Source organism: Aplidium turbinatum, chromosome 5 (assembly GCF_918807975.1).
Source record: "Aplidium turbinatum chromosome 5, kaAplTurb1.1, whole genome shotgun sequence".
NCBI lineage: Eukaryota > Metazoa > Chordata > Ascidiacea > Aplousobranchia > Polyclinidae > Aplidium > Aplidium turbinatum.
The window spans coordinates 9,664,764-9,684,322 of record NC_137476.1 but is presented as its reverse complement, the minus strand read 5'-3'; the positions used below and the strand labels follow the sequence as shown (position 1 = coordinate 9,684,322).

General features: G+C 38.5%; 2 protein-coding genes across 3 annotated transcripts in view; both read left to right on the top strand.

Annotated features, from left to right (window-relative positions):
• LOC145771349 (uncharacterized) overlaps positions 1 to 16,608 on the top strand; it is a 36,712-nt gene extending 20,104 nt beyond the window's left edge. The window contains exons 2-8 of one of the 2 annotated variants that reach the window (XM_082583102.1): positions 6,846 to 7,016; positions 11,947 to 12,076; positions 12,441 to 12,724; positions 13,663 to 13,889; positions 14,233 to 14,416; positions 15,320 to 15,448; positions 16,468 to 16,608. In XM_082583102.1, the coding sequence (XP_082439228.1) occupies positions 6,854 to 7,016; positions 11,947 to 12,076; positions 12,441 to 12,724; positions 13,663 to 13,889; positions 14,233 to 14,416; positions 15,320 to 15,448; positions 16,468 to 16,508 (1,158 nt within the window). In that variant the 5' untranslated portion in view covers positions 6,846 to 6,853 and the 3' untranslated portion in view covers positions 16,509 to 16,608. Of the gene's footprint in view, positions 1 to 6,770; positions 7,017 to 11,946; positions 12,077 to 12,440; positions 12,725 to 13,662; positions 13,890 to 14,232; positions 14,417 to 15,319; positions 15,449 to 16,467 lie in introns of those variants that run through there. The other variant, XM_082583101.1, reaches the window with a different exon arrangement.
• The window catches only part of LOC145771351 (isoamyl acetate-hydrolyzing esterase 1 homolog), a 114,341-nt gene that overhangs the window by 77,874 nt on the left and 16,908 nt on the right, over positions 1 to 19,559 (top strand). The gene's annotated exons all lie outside the window — the stretch shown is intronic.

The window sequence follows — 19,559 nt, the reverse complement described above, 5'->3', positions numbered from 1 at the left end:
CAGTTATTGGCTAATGTTTACAGTAAGAAAGTAAATGACAGATAGACCAGGAGAAAGTTTTATATTTATAAAGGGTAACCCAAGCGACATCCAATGTTGTTTACCTTCTTCTTGACTTTCCTGGATGAGATCAGATTCCACGCAGAGACATCTAAAGATGCTTTATACCTTTACCTTCAAACCACACCACTTTATAACAACCTCCTTCTTCTTTCCAGCCATAGCCTACTCTAGCAGCAACGTTGCTGCTTGTTCACTTCTAGTTGAAGATAACCACCATCTTGTGATGAGATGTGTGCGCCTTGTCTTCTGGAGAAGTACTCGTAAACAAAGTGGTAGAGTACTACTATCTACAGTAGCTTCTGGTATGCATGATATCCTTTCATTTTCTTTTTTGGGTTTGTAGCCGTCTAAAAACATTTGTAAACGGACTTCGTTGACATAATTAATTTTCTTGTTTTTGTACATGTTACACACAAAGTTCTCTATTGCGATGATAATGTCTTCACTAATTTCTTTGTCTTGTCCGAGTTGGCTAAAAGCTGCCTGCGCTTCGTGGTTTCCTTGGAGTAATTTCAGCGGCCGCACTTTCCCTTTCCTGCTAAATGACGAGGTGTAATCAGAATCTGTAAAGGCATGATATGCAGGTAAACACTTGCAAATCGTCACTCCAAGTGCGGTAGGCCTATGCAGCTGGTTGATGTTGATGTACCGCTGCGTGTTATTGCTTTGCAAGCCAGCTTCTATCCATATCTTTAATGAAGGATCAAAAGTTCCATAGCAACCTAGGCCAATTACAAGACAGTCAGTGTCAGACGTGCGGATAACCACATTGCTTGGGGCTGGTACATCGCAGACAGCTTGCTTTATCTCTGTATATAACAGGAGAATTGTATGAATCTGAAGAATAAGATGAAGAAAGTGAAAGTGACAGCAGTGACAATGAAGAATAAAGAAACGACCGTTTACATTTACACGAACAATCTCTGTTTATGAATGAACAGTTACAATAACTGATTGGAGACATGAAGCAAATGGCATTAAACAAAAATTTACTACATTGGGTTTATTGGGTTATTTATTGTAGCAGCTGGAAAATGTTCATTACTGCCTAAATTAACGTTCCAAATGATTCATTTCGAAACGTTTTGATTTGGATAGTCAGTTGTTCGATTAAGTCCACATTTAGTGGCCGTATCAAGATCTTGGATCAATTTTCTGGCTACTGTAGCCTATATGCTTCTTATGTACTTTCTGTTTTTGGTGTTACAAAGCCATGTATTGTCATGTTCTGTTGCCTTTTTTCGATTGACTGAATATGATTTATACAAAAACTTTTTGTAAAGTAGGCTATAGTTCCATTTCATGCATCATGGGACAGCGTGTGAATGTATTTCATCAAAACCTATATAAAAATATTTTTAAATTTAATCCATTCGTACTGTCCTGGCATAGCACTTTCGTTACACCTAGGTTGGTTCGAGAAAGGGATGAAGTAAATTAAACTATAGGAGGAGATTCACTTTTGGGTAGGTCTTTTATCACCTTTCCAACTGAGAGTATTGTTAGATTTGATATTTTGTGGTGCCCTAGAAGACTTCGTTTTGACCACGTTTGGTCCATGTACTCTATGGTGAAATAAACCCTCTGGGGGTCACTTTGATGACATCTTACATCACCTTTCCACCCGAAAATATTGTTAGATTTGATATTTTTGTGATGTCCTGACATAAGACTTCGTTTTGACCAAGTTTGGTCCATGTACTTTATGGGGTGAAATTCACCTTCCGAGGGGGTCACATTAAGGAAAGTCACTTTGAAGTCATCTTACACCACCTTTCCACCCGAAAATATTGTTAGATTTGATATTTTTGTGATGTCCTGACATAAGACTTCATTTTGACCAAGTTTGGTCCATGTACCTTATGGGGTGGAATAAACCTTCCGAGGGGGTCACATTAAGGGAAGTCACTTTGAAGGCATCTTACATCACCTTTCCACTCGAAAATATTGTTAGATTTGATATTTTTGTGATGTCCTGACATAAGACTTCGTTTTGACCAACTTTGGTCCATGTACCTTATGGGGTGAAATTAACCCCCTGGGGGGTCACTTTGGGGGGAGTCTTACATCACTTTTCCACTCGAAAATATTGTTAGATTTGATATTTTTGTGATGTCCTGACATAGAACTTCGTTTTCACCAAGTTTGGTCCATGTACCTTATGGGGTGAAATTAACCCCCTTTTTGGGCTTTTTAGGGGGCTCTAGGGTCCAGATCCACCCGGTGCGGTCAATCTTCCATACTTTTTGTGAGTGACATGGTTGACCCCAGTAACTTCAAGGGGTCAAACCTTTTGTACCTTATGGGGTGAAATCTTCTGTCGTAGGCTCCCAGACTATAGTTCGTTGCTAAACTTTATGTTGTGCTTAGCTTAAAGAATCGCAGTCCATCAACCGCTAGCCAACGCAGACGCATAGCATGTGTTTTGATCGAGTTTTGTTTATAATAATTAACGGTAGGTCGAACGTAGCGATAACTCCGAGTGTGGCAATAAAAGCAATTCTAGTGTGACGACATAATTACGTGATCCATCTGCATGACATTTCGCTGAATTTACGTTGCTGCTGGTGAAACACGCTTTCGCCCCCACGGCCAAAAAAATAGTTAGGCGCCTGCCGCCTATGCTCTAACCCTCGCTGACCACAGTTTCCGCAAACATTTTTCCGCAGTTTCCGCTAACCTTTACCCTATCTCAAACCATAGAGTAATCAATGCTCTAACCCTAACCCTCGCTGATCACAGTTTCCGCAAACATTTTTCTGTAGTTTTGCAGTTTCCGGTAACCTTTACCCTAACCATAGAGTAATCTATGCTCTAACCCTAACCCCGTGCTGATCGCAGTTTCCGCAAATATTTTAAAATTTTCCCTCTGAAAAGATCAAGTCAAAAATAGCTCAAAACCGAAGTCTGCTGTTCGCAGTTTCCGCAAACATTTTCCGCAGTTTTCGCTAACTCTAATCATAGAGTCATCTATGCTCTAACCCTCGCTGATCGCAGTTTTTCTGCAGTTTCCACAGTTTTTCTGCAGTTCTGCAGTTTCCGCAACATTTTTCTGCAGTTTCCGTTAACCCTTACCCTAATTCTTACCATAGAGTAATCTATGCTCTAACCCTAACCCTCGCTGATCGCAGTTTCCGCACACGTTTTTCCGCAGTTTCCGCTAACCTTTACCCTAACCATAGAGTAATCTATGCTCTAACCCTCGCTGATAGTTTTAAACCTCTAACCAATCCTGATAGTTTTTGTTTGTTTGCGAAAACTGAAATTAGCGACTTCGACTTTGTGCTATTTTTTCTTTCAATGTTTTTAGAGAGAAAATTTAAAATGTTTGCGGAAACTGCAATCAGCGACTTTGGCTTTTTTTAATTTTTTCTCACGATCTTTTCAGGGTACAAACTGTTTGGTATGGTATGAACTAGGGTATGAACTAGGTTGCATCCCCTCTACCTTCATGTTCTGAGCTAAAAAAAGAATCATTATTTCGGTCATGAAAATACAAATTGTTTCCTCCACATTGTGTTTCAGGATCAGTTGTCACATTTTCAGTTGAAGTTCCACTGTAAGGGTAGGGTCTGCTACTATTCGGTGAGTCCGATTCGGTGATTTTTTTGAAAATTATCGGGTACCGTCGCCTAATTGTCATTATCGCATTTACATCGTTTTAACGTCGCTAAACGTTGAAATAAGACCGTAACCCCTCATTCCCTAAACCCCTAACCCTATCTCCTAACCCTGTAATGACAATGATATTTAGGCTACGGTACCCAATAATTTAAAAAAAAATCACCGAATAAGGCTCTCACTGAATAGGAAACTCACCGAATCAGACTCACCGAAACCGGCCATTTCCGCAAACAAACAAACTGAAAAGATTGATAGAAAAAATAAAACAAAGCCGAAGTCGCTGATTGCAGTTTCCGTTTTTCCACAGTTTCCACAAACATTTTATAACTTCCGGTAATGATCCTTAGAGTTTGCTGAAGTTGCTGATCGCAGTTTTCGCAAACATTTTAAAAGGGTTAAGGTTAGGAAAAGATTGAGAGAAAAAATTCAAAAAAGCCGAAGTTGCTGATCAGAGTTTCCGTTAACAAACAAACTGAAAAGTTTGAGAGAAAAAAAATAGACCAAAGCCTAAGTCGCTGATTGCAGTTTCCGGTTTCCCGCAGTTTCCGCAAACATTTAAAACATTTTGGTAATGATAAGAGTTTGCTGAAGTCGCTGATCGCAGTTTCCGCAAACATTTTAAAAGGGTTATGGTTGAAATCGGAGTTTCTGCAAACATTTTAAAATTTCCGGTAATGATCCTGAAAGTTTTTGTTTGTTTGTGGAAACTGCAATCAGCGACTTCGGCTTTTTTAATTTTTTCTCTCGATCTTTTCAGGGTACGAACTAGGTGGGTCTGCTACTATTCGGTGAGTCCAATTCGGTGAGTTCCTAACCTCTAAACCCTAAAACGGCAATAATAATTAGGCTACGGTACCCAATATTTAAAAAAAAATTTGAAAAAATCACCAAATAGAGATCGGACTCATCGAATCTGACTCAATGAAACAGGCCATTCCAAACTAGGTTGCATCCCCACTGTAATTATATTGCATTTTAGGACATGCATCCAAGGTACCAGATATACTACATGCAGCTGGTACGGTAGCCGGATGCAACCTAGTTACATTTTGTATCCTTCAAGTCCTGTTGTTTACAATGTTCAATTGGGGTGCAACCTAATTCGTACCATGAACAATTCGTACCGTCAGTTTGTACCTTGAAAAGATCAAAAGAAAAAATTAAAAAAAGCCAAAGTCGCTGATTGCAGTTTCCGCAAACATTTTGAAAGGGTTAGAGTCTCGGTTACGTATCGGTATCTGCAAACAAACAAATTGAAAAGATCGCGAGAAAAAATAGAACATTGCTGATCGCAGTTTCCGTTTTTCCGCAAACATTTTAAAAGGGTTGGAGTTAGAGTATCGGATAGGTATCAGTATCCGCAAACAAACAAACTGAAAAGATGGAGAGAAAAAAATGGAACATCGCTGATTGCCGTTTTTGTTTTTTCGCAGTTTCCGCAAACATTTTAAAATTTCTGGTAATGATCCTAAGAGTTTGCCGAACTCGTTGATTGTAGTTTCCGCAAACATTTTAATAGGGTTAGGGTTGATCGGAGTTTCCGCAAACATTTTAAAAAGGTGAGGGTGTTTTCGCAAACAAACAAACTGAAAAGATCGAGAGAAGAAAATAGTACAAAGCCAAAGTCGCTGATAGCCGTTTTTCCGTAGTTTCCGGAAACATTTTAAAATTTCTGGTAATGATCCTAAGAGTTTGCCGAAGTCGCTGATGGGAGTTTCCGCAAACATTTTAAAAGGGTTAGGGTTAGGATTGATCGGAGTTTCCGCAAACATTTTAAAAGGGTTAGGGTTGATCGGAGTTTCTGCAAACATTTTTAAATTTCTGGTAATAATGATCCTAGGAGTTTTTGTTTCTTTGCGGAAATCAGGGATATCTAGAGAAGGGGATATGAAGGCTCACAGCGATTGCCTTATTCTCATGACACTACCAGGGCGGTAGTTTGCAGTGCTTTAAACATGTGTTTTTTTTTACATCATAGAAAGTTTTGTAGTGCAGCTGGTATAATGAGCTACAGAAGACAGTTAGCAAATGTTACGTAGAGCATATTTAAAGAATACTTGTTTACAAAGACAGTTGAAAAGTTACCAGTAAGCTGTTTTTTTTAAACAAAGCCTTTGCAGTAGGCTGGATGTAAAGCAAGTATATGGGTAGTTGAATTAACAAGCAACCATGAGCATGCTGTGAATATCCAGGCCTGATGCTAATAGCGCAATGCAAGTTATCATAACAAGATTTATTAAATTACTATCGGTGCCAATTGTCATTTTAGGATAAACACAGATTATTTACGATAAACAAAAGCCCTTCTATTGTCAGACGTAATAAAAGCCTTCGTATCCCCTTCTTTAGATATCCCTGGCGGAAATTTTTAAAATGTTTGCGGAAACTGCGATCAGCGACTTCGGATTTTTGTAAATTTTTCTCTCAATCTTTTCAAGGTACGAACTGATGGTACGAATTGTTCATGGTACGAACTACGTTGCCAGATAATTGTGTACAATTTGGCAACTCAGTTGGTTTAATAAAATAACATATTGCAAAACATATTAAAAAAGGACGCGTTAGACAGATCGATATGGAAGCAGGGTGTGAAGGTGATTGCAACACTTTGAGGTGAATTCGGCCACCCTTGGTAACGGGGACATCACTGGATTAAAACTGGACTACTACTGCATTGCATACCAATAACGAGACAATTTTTTCATTCAGAAGTTTGATATAATGCTTAACTTTTTCAGTGATCCATGTCAGTCATCACTTGTTTGTGTTTATGTGATTGATGAGCCGAATGACACATTTTGTTTAATAAAGCCATTGTATGTAAGAAAATTTATGCTGTTTGTTTTAAATGGAAAATCTATTGTAATGCCTCTTCGTCACTCATTGCATGATCTATAATATTGTATGCTCCTAGCTCTTTTATTAATTGAAAGAATGTAGCCTATCATGAAAGAGTTGTCAAAGAGCAATAAGATAAACCAATGTTACATAACAACCATTAAAACCATATTATCCAATTTTGCTTGTCCAGTCCAGCTTGTTTATGTATGGTACGGTACTTAACATATTGTGTTTCAGTTTATATCATAACTTACTGCAGTTGTTAGTTATATATATAATTACTAATGCAATGTACCAAGTTGTGCAATTTTGTAAAGAGCGGAACATGCCTGTTGAAGTGATCTGTTCACTTTGGTCAAACAGTGAAAAACGTTTGTCAAAATGGCCGCCTTGTGCATCGAAATTGCGCTACAAAAGGTTGTTGGAATCAATGGCCACCCCTAAAAGTGATTGGGCAGAACACAGTGTTAATATTCTCTATGAAACAGGTTGGCCACATCTCAATAATCAATATATTACTACATGTTATATGACTGAAGTTTAACTTTCCAACTCTAAGTTCTGATGTTTTCTATAAAATAGTAAATTATGTTAAAATGCTTGATTTACCATTATTTTGCACATTTTCCAGTGTCCACTGCTGTTCAGTTGAATTAACTGCATTTTCATACCGATTGTCTGGCCTAGTGGTTAGCACGTGCACCTCTGTTAGTAGGTATCGGGTTCAAGTTCAGACGGAGTCACGCCAAGATGATAAATTGGTTTTTACTTCATTCTTGCTAAGTGTGTGTTGTTAGAATGAAGTAAGGGCAAGTTTCACACATCGTGCTGCCAGTGACTCGCTACGGCTGCAGTAGTCTTGCTTGAGTAGCTGTACGCATAGGCGTCGAAATAGGGTGGGCCGGCTGGACGGCGCCCACCCTGCCGTGAAACGAGGGTTTGCAAAATATGTTTCGCCCACCATGTTTACATGACACTTCTTGTTTTACGCCACGGTATGTCTCGCTAGATATCCGACAGAACAAAGCAATTTTGCAACAACGCTGCGTTGAAAAAAGGCGGCACTCACTGCATTGTTGTTGCTACGGCAATTACCACACACTGGCAATTCCTGTTGAGAGAAAGCCACATTTGATCTTATCTCCGAATGGCCTCACTTTCGTTACGTCACAATCAAACTTCAGTTCCGGGTCAGCGTAAGGGAATACGAATATGACATCATAATGAACATGACAATAAAATAACCGATACAAACTAAATCGTACTAAAACAATCGCTTTTTACAAATCTTTCCTTACAAACTTGTTGCTGGGTATGTATAAATTGGGGCACCGCGCGATGTTGTCATTTCATTATTGAAAAGTTAAACATGAAGCAAAGTCTAACATTTATTCGCGCATTCTTAAAACCAGCTTCCAAAAGGCGTTGAGATGATAACGCTGAAGAAGCCACGTCCAGCACGAATAAACGTAGAGATGACATTGATGAAGAAAGCTGTGCCTTAAGGATGGAGAGTGGTGATGTCAGTGTCTCAGGCAATGCACCGGTATATAGTTGTAGAAAACAACATGAGCCATGGATCTCTACCTGCTTCATTTAACGGGTCTGCTACTATTCGGCGAGTCCGATTCGGCGAGTCCGATTCGACTAGTCCGATTCGGCGAGTTCCCTATTCGGCGAGAGCCTTTTTCGGCGAGTGCCCTATTCGGCGAGTTTTTGAAATTTGTGAAAGGAAATTATCGGATACCGTAGCCTAATTACAATTGCCGTTTTTACATCGTTTTAACGTCGCTAAACGTTGAAATCGTGCAGAAAGGAATAAAAATAAAATGTTTAAACTATTAAATTACAATTCGTCATGTCAGTTTAGTTGTTTTTATTTCTGACCATCATATGAAAAACAATACACGTCAACATAGCAAAGGGGTAGAAAAAGGTAGAAGCGACAAAACACGAACGTTGAAACGTGCTTGTGACCGAAGTAAGTTATTGAGTTGAAAGAAACATACGCACCGACTTCCGGGGGGCGGCGCCCCCCGTAAATTTATGGTTGAAGGGCAACAAAAATGGTGATGACAAGTGGTGTTTCAAAGATAAAACACTTCGTGAAAGAGATTTAGATAATTTAAACGGACTTAAAGAATGCCGAAAGCAAGAAAAGCCTACGTTGCTCTTGCCCGCAAAACAGCAGCTGATCGCATGGCTTTCTCATACGGTATGGAAGTTTCAAAGTAGATGGTAGAGTAACTTGCACTGCTGGAATAGTCACGTAACTATTCACTGCAATATTAAGTAAACCAGCTAAATTAGACGCGCTATTTTCAACGAGGTCTTCCCGCTGTGAGACAATTATGATTCAACAGAACGCATTGTTTTCTTCGCAATGTGTGAGAATTAAATCGAAAACCGATAAAAGAAAAGGTGTTTAATGGTCTTGGTCGCAGATATTGCCTGCATTAACGACGTCTCTTACCGCTATTATCACCTAGCTAACCTGACATCATTGTTTTATGCGACCGCTAAGGTTTGACATCGACTTCAACGATCATGGAATGTTACGTTATAATAAGAACGATTATATCCTACACGCAAAAATAAAAAAATTGATCTCCTCTTTCTGTTTTGTCTCGTGAGCTTTGCATATTGCTCAACAAGTGCATAAAGTTTAGAATTGACAAGAAATCATTGAATTTGAAAATTAAGTTTAAATCACTGCAAATAAACGTATTCAAAAGTTTTACTTAGGCCGACGCGATTTCACACTCCGTAATCTACGTCGACAATGATTTTTAGTGCGTTCATTTTGAAAATTGCCGAGCTGGAGACAACAGCTTGTCCCGTGTTAGTTGAACTTGTCTTTTTGAGGTGAAAATCACGTGGGAACATCTCGACCTTTACTCGAGTATAGCCTACTGTATTCAATAAAAGACTATAAAGACTTTCGATAAAAAACAGAAGAGAAAACACTTCGCCGTTGTCAACGCTTTGAAAGTAATTAGCGAAACGAGGTTAATAAAACTGATAGCGGGTTTTCACTCTGCTTGAGATCATGATTTTTGCGTTTTATTTCGATAACTTCACTGTCTTGATCGTTGTTATTCACTCGCACGAAAAGGAAATGAATCGGCTTGTTTTCCAACAGTTCCAATTATGAGCTAACAATTTCAAAAATTTTACGACTAGGCGTACTGCATGCGTAAAACTAATCCTTTCAAGCAGCGCTTCTAATAAATACGGTTTGGGACCTATTTGTTAATATAAACAAGACACTAAGCTTAATTAAAGACTATTTTAATTGAGTAAAATAGCGTTATGGTTATGACGTCATCACCTTTCTCGCCCCCCAAGGTTTTTTAAAAAGTCGGCGCCTATGGAAAGAAATTTGGCACGGTCGCAACACCTTCAGAAAAATTTAAGATATGAAGGGAAAATAAAATAAAGAAAATGTTACAAAAAAAAATAAAATAAATTTTGTTTATGTCTATAAGTTAGTACTTTTGAATAGTTAAAATGATTAGTTTGGATCAACAAATGTGTGGCCTACAGCTTGGATTGAAAGGAAATTATCGGGTACCGTAGCCTAGTTATCTCGACCAGCAAAAATTTGTTCCAAGAACACAGTTCATTTTTACATTGTAGTAACAGAATGAAAAGGCTAACCAAATGTGTGGCCTATCGTGTTAACGTCGCTAAACGTTGAAATCGTGTAGAAAAGAGAGCTTTTGCTGACTAGGATACTTTGAAACTGAGAAACATTCACAGAAGCCTTTCGATTTGTTCCAAGAACCCAGTTAGCCTAACAGTTCATTTTTACATTGTAGTAACAGAATAAAAAGGCTAACCAAATGTGTGGCTTACTGTAGGCCGCCTACAGCTTGGATTGAAAGGAAATTATCGGGTGCCGTAGCCCAGTTATCCCGACCAGCAAAAATTCACAGAAGCCTTTCGAATTGTTCCAAGAACCCATTTAGCATAACATTTCATTTGTACATTGATTCAACGTCTGAATACATTATCTTAAAAATGCAACGTATCGTAGGGCTTCTGTGAATGTTTTTCAGTTTCAACGTATCCTAGTCAGCAAAGTTCTCTTTTCTACACGATTTCAACGTTTAGCGACGTTAAAACGATAGGCCACACATTTGGTTAGCCTTTTTATTCTGTTACTACAATGTAAAAATGAACTGTTAGGCTAACTGGGTTCTAGGAACAAATTTTTGCTAGTCGGGATAACTAGGCTACGGTACCCGATAATTTCCTTTCAATCTAAGCTGTGGGTCACACATTTGTTGATCCAAACTAATCATTTTAACTATTCAAAAGTACTAACTTATAGACATAAACATGATGTTTTTTGTAACATTGTTTGGTTTATTTTCCCTTCATATCTTAAATTTTTCTGAAGGTGTTGCGACCGTGCCAAATTTCTTTCAACTCAATAACTTACTTCGGTCACAAGCACGTTTTAACTTCGCGTTTTGTCGCTTCTACCTTTTTCTCGACCTTTGCTATGTTGACGTGTATTGGTTTTGATATGATGGTCAAAAATAAAAACAACTGAACTGACATGACGAATTTTAATTTAATAGTTCAAACATTTTATTTTTATTCCTTTCTGCACGATTTCAACGTTTAGCGACGTCAAAACGATGTAAAAACGGCAATTGTAATTAGGCTACGGTACCCGATAATTTCATTTTAAAAATTTCAAAAACTCGCCGAATAGGGCACTCGCCGAAAAAGGCTCTCGCCGAATAGGGAACTCGCCGAATCGGACTAGTCGAATCGGACTCGCCGAATCGGACTCGCCGAAACGGGCCATTCCGTCATTTAACGTTAGCATGCTGCTAGATCAGCTTCCGGCTCGGCAAGGTTATGTGTTGCAAAGGAAGCTTTTTTTTCGAATTCCAGTGGATGCGTCTTAAATTAATCCTGATGGTACTTGTTACTGTAATCACCTGTCCTAACATTTTGCGGCAATTCCGAAGGCGCCACTTTAAAGATAACTGGTCACGAGTCACGCGCTTTTTAGGTCGCAAATGAAAACATAAAAGAAGTTTGTTTAATGTTTAGTTTAGCAGCGCTCATAAGATCGCAAGGCGCAAGAAAGCAAACATCAAATTTATTAAAGCTTACATAATTGCTGCAGCGACGCTAAACGCAGTCTTTGTGAGAAAGACTACCCATTGCGAACATGCACATTCAATGAAATATGTTTGAAAGCTCTCGCCCACCCAGAATTCCACTCTTCTAAGAAAAAATCGACGCCTATGGCAGTATGGCTGTGCGGCCCTGATATAATACAAAACATGCGGCGATGGGCTTTGCTGACCACTTGAGACACCTGAACTTAGTACATATAATGAGACATAGTTTTATCTATGATAACTTTAACATATTTTTTTATGTATATATTAGATGACTTACGAAGGGCTGAAAGCTGGTGTAAAGAATACACGTTACGAAATGATGTTGAATTGTCATCAACAGATGACAATGAATCACAATCTTCACCCAAAGGTGTTTTGCACGAAAAGAGAAAACGCAGGTATGTCTAATGTTTGATACAATTGTTAACATGAAACAAAGATTAGCTGTTGTAATACTTCCTATATAGTTTCATGATACGAAACAAGTTAGACCATAATTAGATTAGTACACTTAGTTCAGATTACAGCATTTTAACATAGAATCATGACACAGATAAATATTCTATTTTATTGTTCTAGCTCCAGATAGATTAAATGGCATCCTATGTATCAGCAGAAAAAACAACTAGTTGTGAAAGTTAGTGTACAATACATGAATATCAAGTTGCTTTAGTTTGATGAAGTGTTGCTATTGTTTAACTTTAACTTTAACTCCAAAGTATTTTGTAAAAATTATTATATATTCTATTTTTTTCTTGTCAGGTCTATTAACTACAAACAGATGCTATACCCCGAGTGCTCCACAGATGATGATGGTGGTAGCCCGAAACGCAAATGTATTGTAACTCCAGTCAATGATCGTTTAGAAAGAAAGCAGACTGAAATAGTGCAAGGCGTAATTTCTTTGGAAACAGGAACTGAAATATCAGTAGATCATGCATGTGTTTTCATCCCAGCATCTGCACAGCCATCTACTTCCGTATCAGCCACACAGGCATTGACTTCAATGGGGAACGAATCACAGAATTCATGCAAAGAAAATTATGGTATGTGTTAAAGCATTTCTTTAATAATTATATTCAAATATTCTTAATTTTGTGCGTGTTATGATATATTATGAACTAACATCTAAGTGAAATACATTTTAATAATGATTGTCTTAATGTAGTGACCCATTTATAAATTTAATGATATTGTTACAACCTTAATAGTATTGGATGCCGCTTGTATCATTGCACTTAACAGTATTTGAAATAGAGAAATGTAACAGAATTTGACTGTACAAGAAGGGAGCAGAAAAGCAGGCGATTCAAAATGGCTAAAACAATTTAGATTTTTCAGACAGGACGATGGAAACAGGCGAAATAATCATTAAACAAACATACACTACAGATTTTCACCCGTTACAGAATGTAAAGATTAAGCCGCAAGAAGGTTACAAAAATAACGCACAAAATTGTATACATCAGTGGAAATGATGTCTTGTTGTTTGCTACATTGTTGCCCTCCTAAAAAAACAAAGTGCTTTTTCACCCCACAGTCTGCAGTCCTGAAGAAAACGTCTGACTCGGATAAGGCCGGATAAATATATAGAGACTTGCCTGCTTCTGTAAAAATTTCTTTGTTGTTTGTTAGTTGTCGCTAGTTTTTCTTTCCTCCTTTCTGAAAAGTTTAAAGTGTTTTCGTCCATTTTAAATATCTTAAGTGCCATGTGTGGCACCTTGAAAAAGACTCACCCCCAGGCCCCGGATCTAGTCTCTCTTCCTATTGTCATCTTCCGAGTAACTGACCAAACTTGGTATGGCATTGGAACCCATGATTGTCCTCATAGCGGTTGTGTTGCAAAAGTAAGAGCAGTGCTTTTTGTTTGAAAGCACGTTTTAGCCAACAAGACTCTGTGATTGAGGAAATCTAAGCCCAACTACTAGTAAATAATACGTCGTATATAGATGCTCACTGTGACAGGATTTGCGTTTGCTTACAGAAGGAAAAGTGCTCACTTATCTTCAGACAATTCTGACAGAACTACGTCAAATGAACAAACGGCTCTGTCAAATCGAAAGTATGCTGGAAGAGAAGGGAAGGATTATCCCAGATAAATTCCAAGAATTGGCTCTGATTCCTAAGGATGTTCCTCTTCCTGCTACAACCATAACGGAATTAATAACCGTAAACAGCATGCTGGAGAATGAGAAGACCTATCAGATTGTGGTTAGTCAACACGATATGTTCTTACTGTGCATTACCTATCTAAAGTCACCCACATATTTGGTAATAATGAGTTTTATGTGTGGGGAATTAGTAATTCCATTTAGCCTAGAATGAGTTTAAACTTGAATGAATGAATTCTAACACATTTATTGTTTTTGTCTCAACAGGCTAATTGAACAATTCAGCGCACATTACCACGTGGTACACACCATTATATAAACAATTTATGCTAAATTGTACGCTGGTAGCCTGGTACGCACTGCGAATGTTTTATGGGGCTGATTTCTATGCTGTTTTAACGATCTCGGCTTATGCATTTCCACATCCATCTGTTGCATTGCAGTTCAAACAGCTGTGTCATATAGGAGGAAGAAGCCTATATGACACGGTTAATCGATTGATGCCTCATGTGCTTTCAAACGAAGTCGCGAGCTGCGTCTCGCGAACCGGGAAGGGGAAAAACAAAACTAGTGGAGAGAAAAAGTTTCCCTTTGATTCTATGTGGAACTTAAAGAAGATGGTCGTAGGTAAGTAGTTTGTTAAAGTTTTTAACTCACCTTTTGTTGGTATGATATCGTCTCCAGAAAGAATACTTACTAATACTATTCATGATTATATTTCAATGAAAGAACAGCCTTGGATATAACATAAGTTTTGCAGCATCTGAAGTTTACCTTTTTCGTAATCTCTTTTTGTCAAATTGCTGCTTTACTATCCCTGATTAATGCCTCAGTCTAGATCTAGTTGAAAAACACCAGTTGTTTACTCGTGTGCAATAAAAGAGATGAAAAGAAGATTAATGTGGTCGATTTTGCAGGGAAGGGCGGCCTTCCCTGCGAAAAGGCCCGGGAAGGCCGACCTTCCCGGGTTCGGCGACTATGCTTATGTCCTCGCTTTTATTTTCATTACAGCTCTCTTGATGATCGTGCCACGCACGTGAAAAAGACTGTAGAGCAACGGTTGTTAACCTTTTCTGACCCGTTACCCCACTTAAGCATGCTGGGCATCTTAAATCTATTATTTGTCTATTTAATCCCACAACATTGTCCATGGCGATTGGCATGAGAGACTGATTGCCCTGCAGGCAGTTCAAGGCGTTTACGTCAAACAAAAAGTTGCACAAATAGGCAACCTTCGACAAGAACACGTGGTTCTGCGTCTTCTCGTGAAGACTTCCAAACAACAGCATAAAATTAATTCCATTCGTACCAATTTTATAAGTCTTTGGCAATCAATTGAATGGAATAGCCAAACCCAACAATTATTTAATTTTTAATTTGCCCTGTCCTGCTCGTTACCCTTGGGAAGACCTCAAATTTCCCCAGATTGAGTAATTACCTACAGGAACCGCTGGCCACTGCTGTAGATGCTTGTGTAAAAATAAAAAATCGATGTAACTTTATTTGTTTACAAAGCTGCTTTACTTGTAGGTATTGTCCAGTGCCATGCCAAATCATGCACTCTACAGGAAATCGACTACAAACTGGGCGAATGGTTTAAGACGTGGGAAGACCGCGATGGGGGCCGGCTTAAGCGTTTTGTTAAAAAAAGTACTGCGGGTATGTTCATTTGTTCTGTCTGTCACTGATCTTCATTTTTGATGGTATTACTTCAAATTTTCGTTCATAAGCAATTACTTGCATTATTGCATATTAGCAACGTTAAACGTATTTCATAGTACCCAAAGGTTTGCTAGGCCAAGGAGAGGTGTTTATGTAAAATTGTTTAGTTTAAATGCTTTGATAATATAAATCATAGTATCTAATAAACTTATTGTTATTTCAACTCAAGCGTCAGTATGATCATAACTGATTACTGCAATTTTTAAGCTGTAAAGCTTCGCAAGCGGCTGCGATTACACCCTTAGGAATTGAACCTTGCTTCTCACTATACACCTATCAACATTATTACTGATCAAAAGCGTTATACAGATACAGTAACAAGCAACTCCAGAACTGCAACAACGCAATTCTGCAAGCTCTGGTAACAAGAAAGAGAAACCAAATTATACTTCGCAGGGTTATGCCGTCATAGACACTAGAAATATGCAGGAGCATTCCATCTCTCCGCTGCTCGCTTCAGTTAAGCTCAAACAAGACAAATCGTTACAATTCTCTCAATAGGGGCAATAAAAGCATTTCTATTTAGACCTACTAAACCAGCCATTAGTTTATTATTAGAGAAGAACTTCAAGAAATATGCACACATTTTAAGACTTGACTTTGAAGATCTATCCAACGATAACAATAATAATTTGCACTTGTTAGAGAAGGCAAACGGCATTAACACGATTAACGAATGTGCATTAATGTTGAGGTTAATAGAACATGACGGACTGACAGTATACCCGTTCCCCACCCCATCATATACGAATTACAGAATCAGAGCATACTAAGGAATGTGAGGATGTATTAAAAATGCTTGTTATTGTAAAATAACTGGATATTGCATACGCAATACGCATATCAATGAGATATGTAGCAATTAGAGTCTGTTCTTTCACGGTGTTGTAAACACGATCTAATTTGCACTGTACAGTATATTTTCTTTACATAATATGTTGCATATTGTTTTATAGGTACTTGCAGGTCCACAACAAATTCTTCTGATGAGGCATGAAGTAGCGGAGTCCACTGTGTTTGTAGACTTTCATGCTGTCTTGTCGCAGCTGTGAATTGTGCATGGGTGGTGCATTGCACCATTCGAATAAATGTATTTCAAAAACTTTACGTTTTTTTACGTCATTGCCTTAAATTCGCTCAGTATAAGATCGTTTTGGCATATGGGTCATCAGGACAGTGTCAACTTGAAATTGCTGGTTAAGTTAACCAACGTTGCTCTACAACGATTGGTATAAAATATGTATGACCAACTGCGACGAATAGTGCAAAATATATTGGGCCAGCGTAGTACCAACGATGAACTACGTTGACAGTGGAGTTGGGATAACGTTGGCCCAAATATTTTAAAATAAGTTGCCCCAACTGCGACGAATGGTGCAAAATACGTTAGGGCAACTTCGACCACAACGTAGTGCCAGCAGAGGAGCACCAGTTTATCAACTGTCACACTACGTTTGGCCGAGGTACAATGTTTGCTGGGTATGTTTATCACGTCAAAAGTGTTTTAATCGCAAAGGAATAATGCTGAACCAATGCTTAATTTTGAGAAGAGATTTCAAAAAGTCTAAAAGATAGAGTAGGCTACTGATCTTTTTATAAAAATTACAGCGATGGTTACCTATTGATATTACTTGACTTGAGGGAAAAAATTACTAAAAAGTGGGGAGGGGGAGCAGAACCTTTTAGTGGGAAGCAATTGCCCCCCCCCCCACTTTCCCCTTAAAAGAAGTCCTGATGACATTAAGTAGCGCTCTACCGCTCCCATTACTTGAATAAAAAGTAGCCCGCTCAGGTTACTTCTACAAACTGCTTTTGTCTTGACCACGAAAATCCCTTTTCAAGTAACCTGCTGTGAAAAATAAATGATATCACATTCGCTTTGACTGTTTATCCCCTGACTGATAAAGTCTTGATGGGCTGTTTTTGCCTTCGTTCACGAAGTCACGCGCTAACCAACTGAGCTATCGTGGCGGACAGAGTTTTCATTACAATTTCAATGTCATTTTGGAAAACACGTCCCAGGTGAAATTTTATCTGTAGCCTATGCAAATGCATCTTTTAAAATTTTCGTCTCTCAAAACAATTCTTTTTTTTCACATTGCCAATCTTTCGTGGAGTGCAAAATGGCCAAGTCATCCGCATATATAATAATAGGGCTACTTGTCAGATGTTGTACATGGCAGATCATGTGTATAAGTTAGACGTTGAAAGGAGGAGTGCCAAGCAGTGGCGTACGGTGATCATTTTTAGGGTGTTCACATTTTTTAGAAAGTTTAATCCACCATTTTCACAGTAGGCGGAGTAGCTTATTTTGATGACCAGGCCACGGTGTCACAGGTTGCTGCTGGATCTAAAACACAGCCCCTCAATGTTCTGAGTTGGCAGTGTCACTTGATATACGGTTGTCCTCCCGCGTAAACCGGCTAAATTGTTCTTTGGGAAACAATGGGTCAATTATTGGTTCGATACAAGCGTATATCAGTTTTTCAAGGACCGAGGGATGCAGAACAAAGAGATGGGGCAATAACTGTTTGGATTGTCAAGTGGTGTATTCTGCTTAGGCAATCTTGAGGCGGCGAAAGCAGGACGACAAGAAGTCGCATACTCAGTTCAAAGCATAACCAGCGTGACTGATATACTTCTGGTGTTATTAGTTGAATATTACTATATTTTTGCAACAATTTTATGTTGTAGTAGGTACAGTGGCTCCGAGAGGGGGGGGGGGGAATCGGGCCAATATTCCCCCTAGCAAAACATTGTAAAGGAAAAACGGGTAGTTTTTGTTTTTGCACTTTTGAGGGGCCCATTTTTAGAACTAAAGTAAAAATGTACTAAAAAAAAATTTTTGTTTGACAACTAAACTTTAACTTCAAAATCTGCGTTGGCCTGGCACAGGATGTTGTATCCAACATAAGTTATCTGAAAAAGTTAAAGGTATCAGTCCAAGCACGATTAAAGAAAGTAAATCCTGTATATTTTTTGTTTATGGATCGTCATCAGTCATCATCTCCGCCTGCAGCAGATTGCGCATCAACATGAGTTATTTGCTTCCAAGAGTGGCGATTTTGAGCCAGCTCGCCCAGTGTCGCCAAGTTGAGTCCGGTCCATGATTGGATGTTGTCTTGCCATCGTTTTGGTTGTCTGCCACGTTTTCTTTTTAATTCTACTTTTCCTTCTGTGCAAACTTTGCTGATTCCGAATTGTGATCTTTTAGTGTGGCCGAACAGTTTTAAAACTTTTGATTTTATTATTGCTGCAATTGGATGTAATTTTGTCATAGTTAAAAGATCTTCTGTTTTCGTGTGGTCAAGTAGCCTTTTATTGGGATCATGCTTCTCATGATGTGATTTTGAAAGGTAGGCCTAGTGAGTTTTTTGTTTATGGATGTTGTTACTTAAATCTAGTTGGAATTCATAATGTTGCCTACAGACAGCGTTGTTCAAATGTCTTATCATTTTTGGAGTAATTGATTATCTAATAATAATAAGAACATTTATATAGCGCCACATCCACAGTCAAACTATGCTCCTGGGCGCTGTACATGACAATGGTGATAATTAATACGGTAATTTCAGTCATAATGTTCATTGAAGTAGAACGTTTTCAAGCGAGTTTTGAATTCATTTAAATTTTCTGCTTTCACACAAATAGGCAAACAGTTCCAGCAACTGGCAGCAACAACTGGGAAGGTACGATTTCCATATTGTGTCTTATATGAAGGGTTGCACAAGAGCAATTGATGTTGAGAACGCAAAGTTCTGGCAGGTTTATAATGAACAAGCAAAGTGTCCAGGTAGTTTGGAGCAAAACCATGGAAAACTTTATAAATTAATAGACATATTTTGAAGCGAATACGATACAATACTGGAAGCCAATACAGGGATTTTAGTATAGGAGTGATATGCCAGGCCCGTAATTGCCGGGGGGGCTTGGGGGGCTATGCCCCCCCAAGCTCAAAGTAAAAACTCTGCCAGGCAAGCTACATTTGGTTTTCCAATTCCAAATGAGTAGCCTACGGTAATCCCAGACCCAAGACTTTCTATATTTA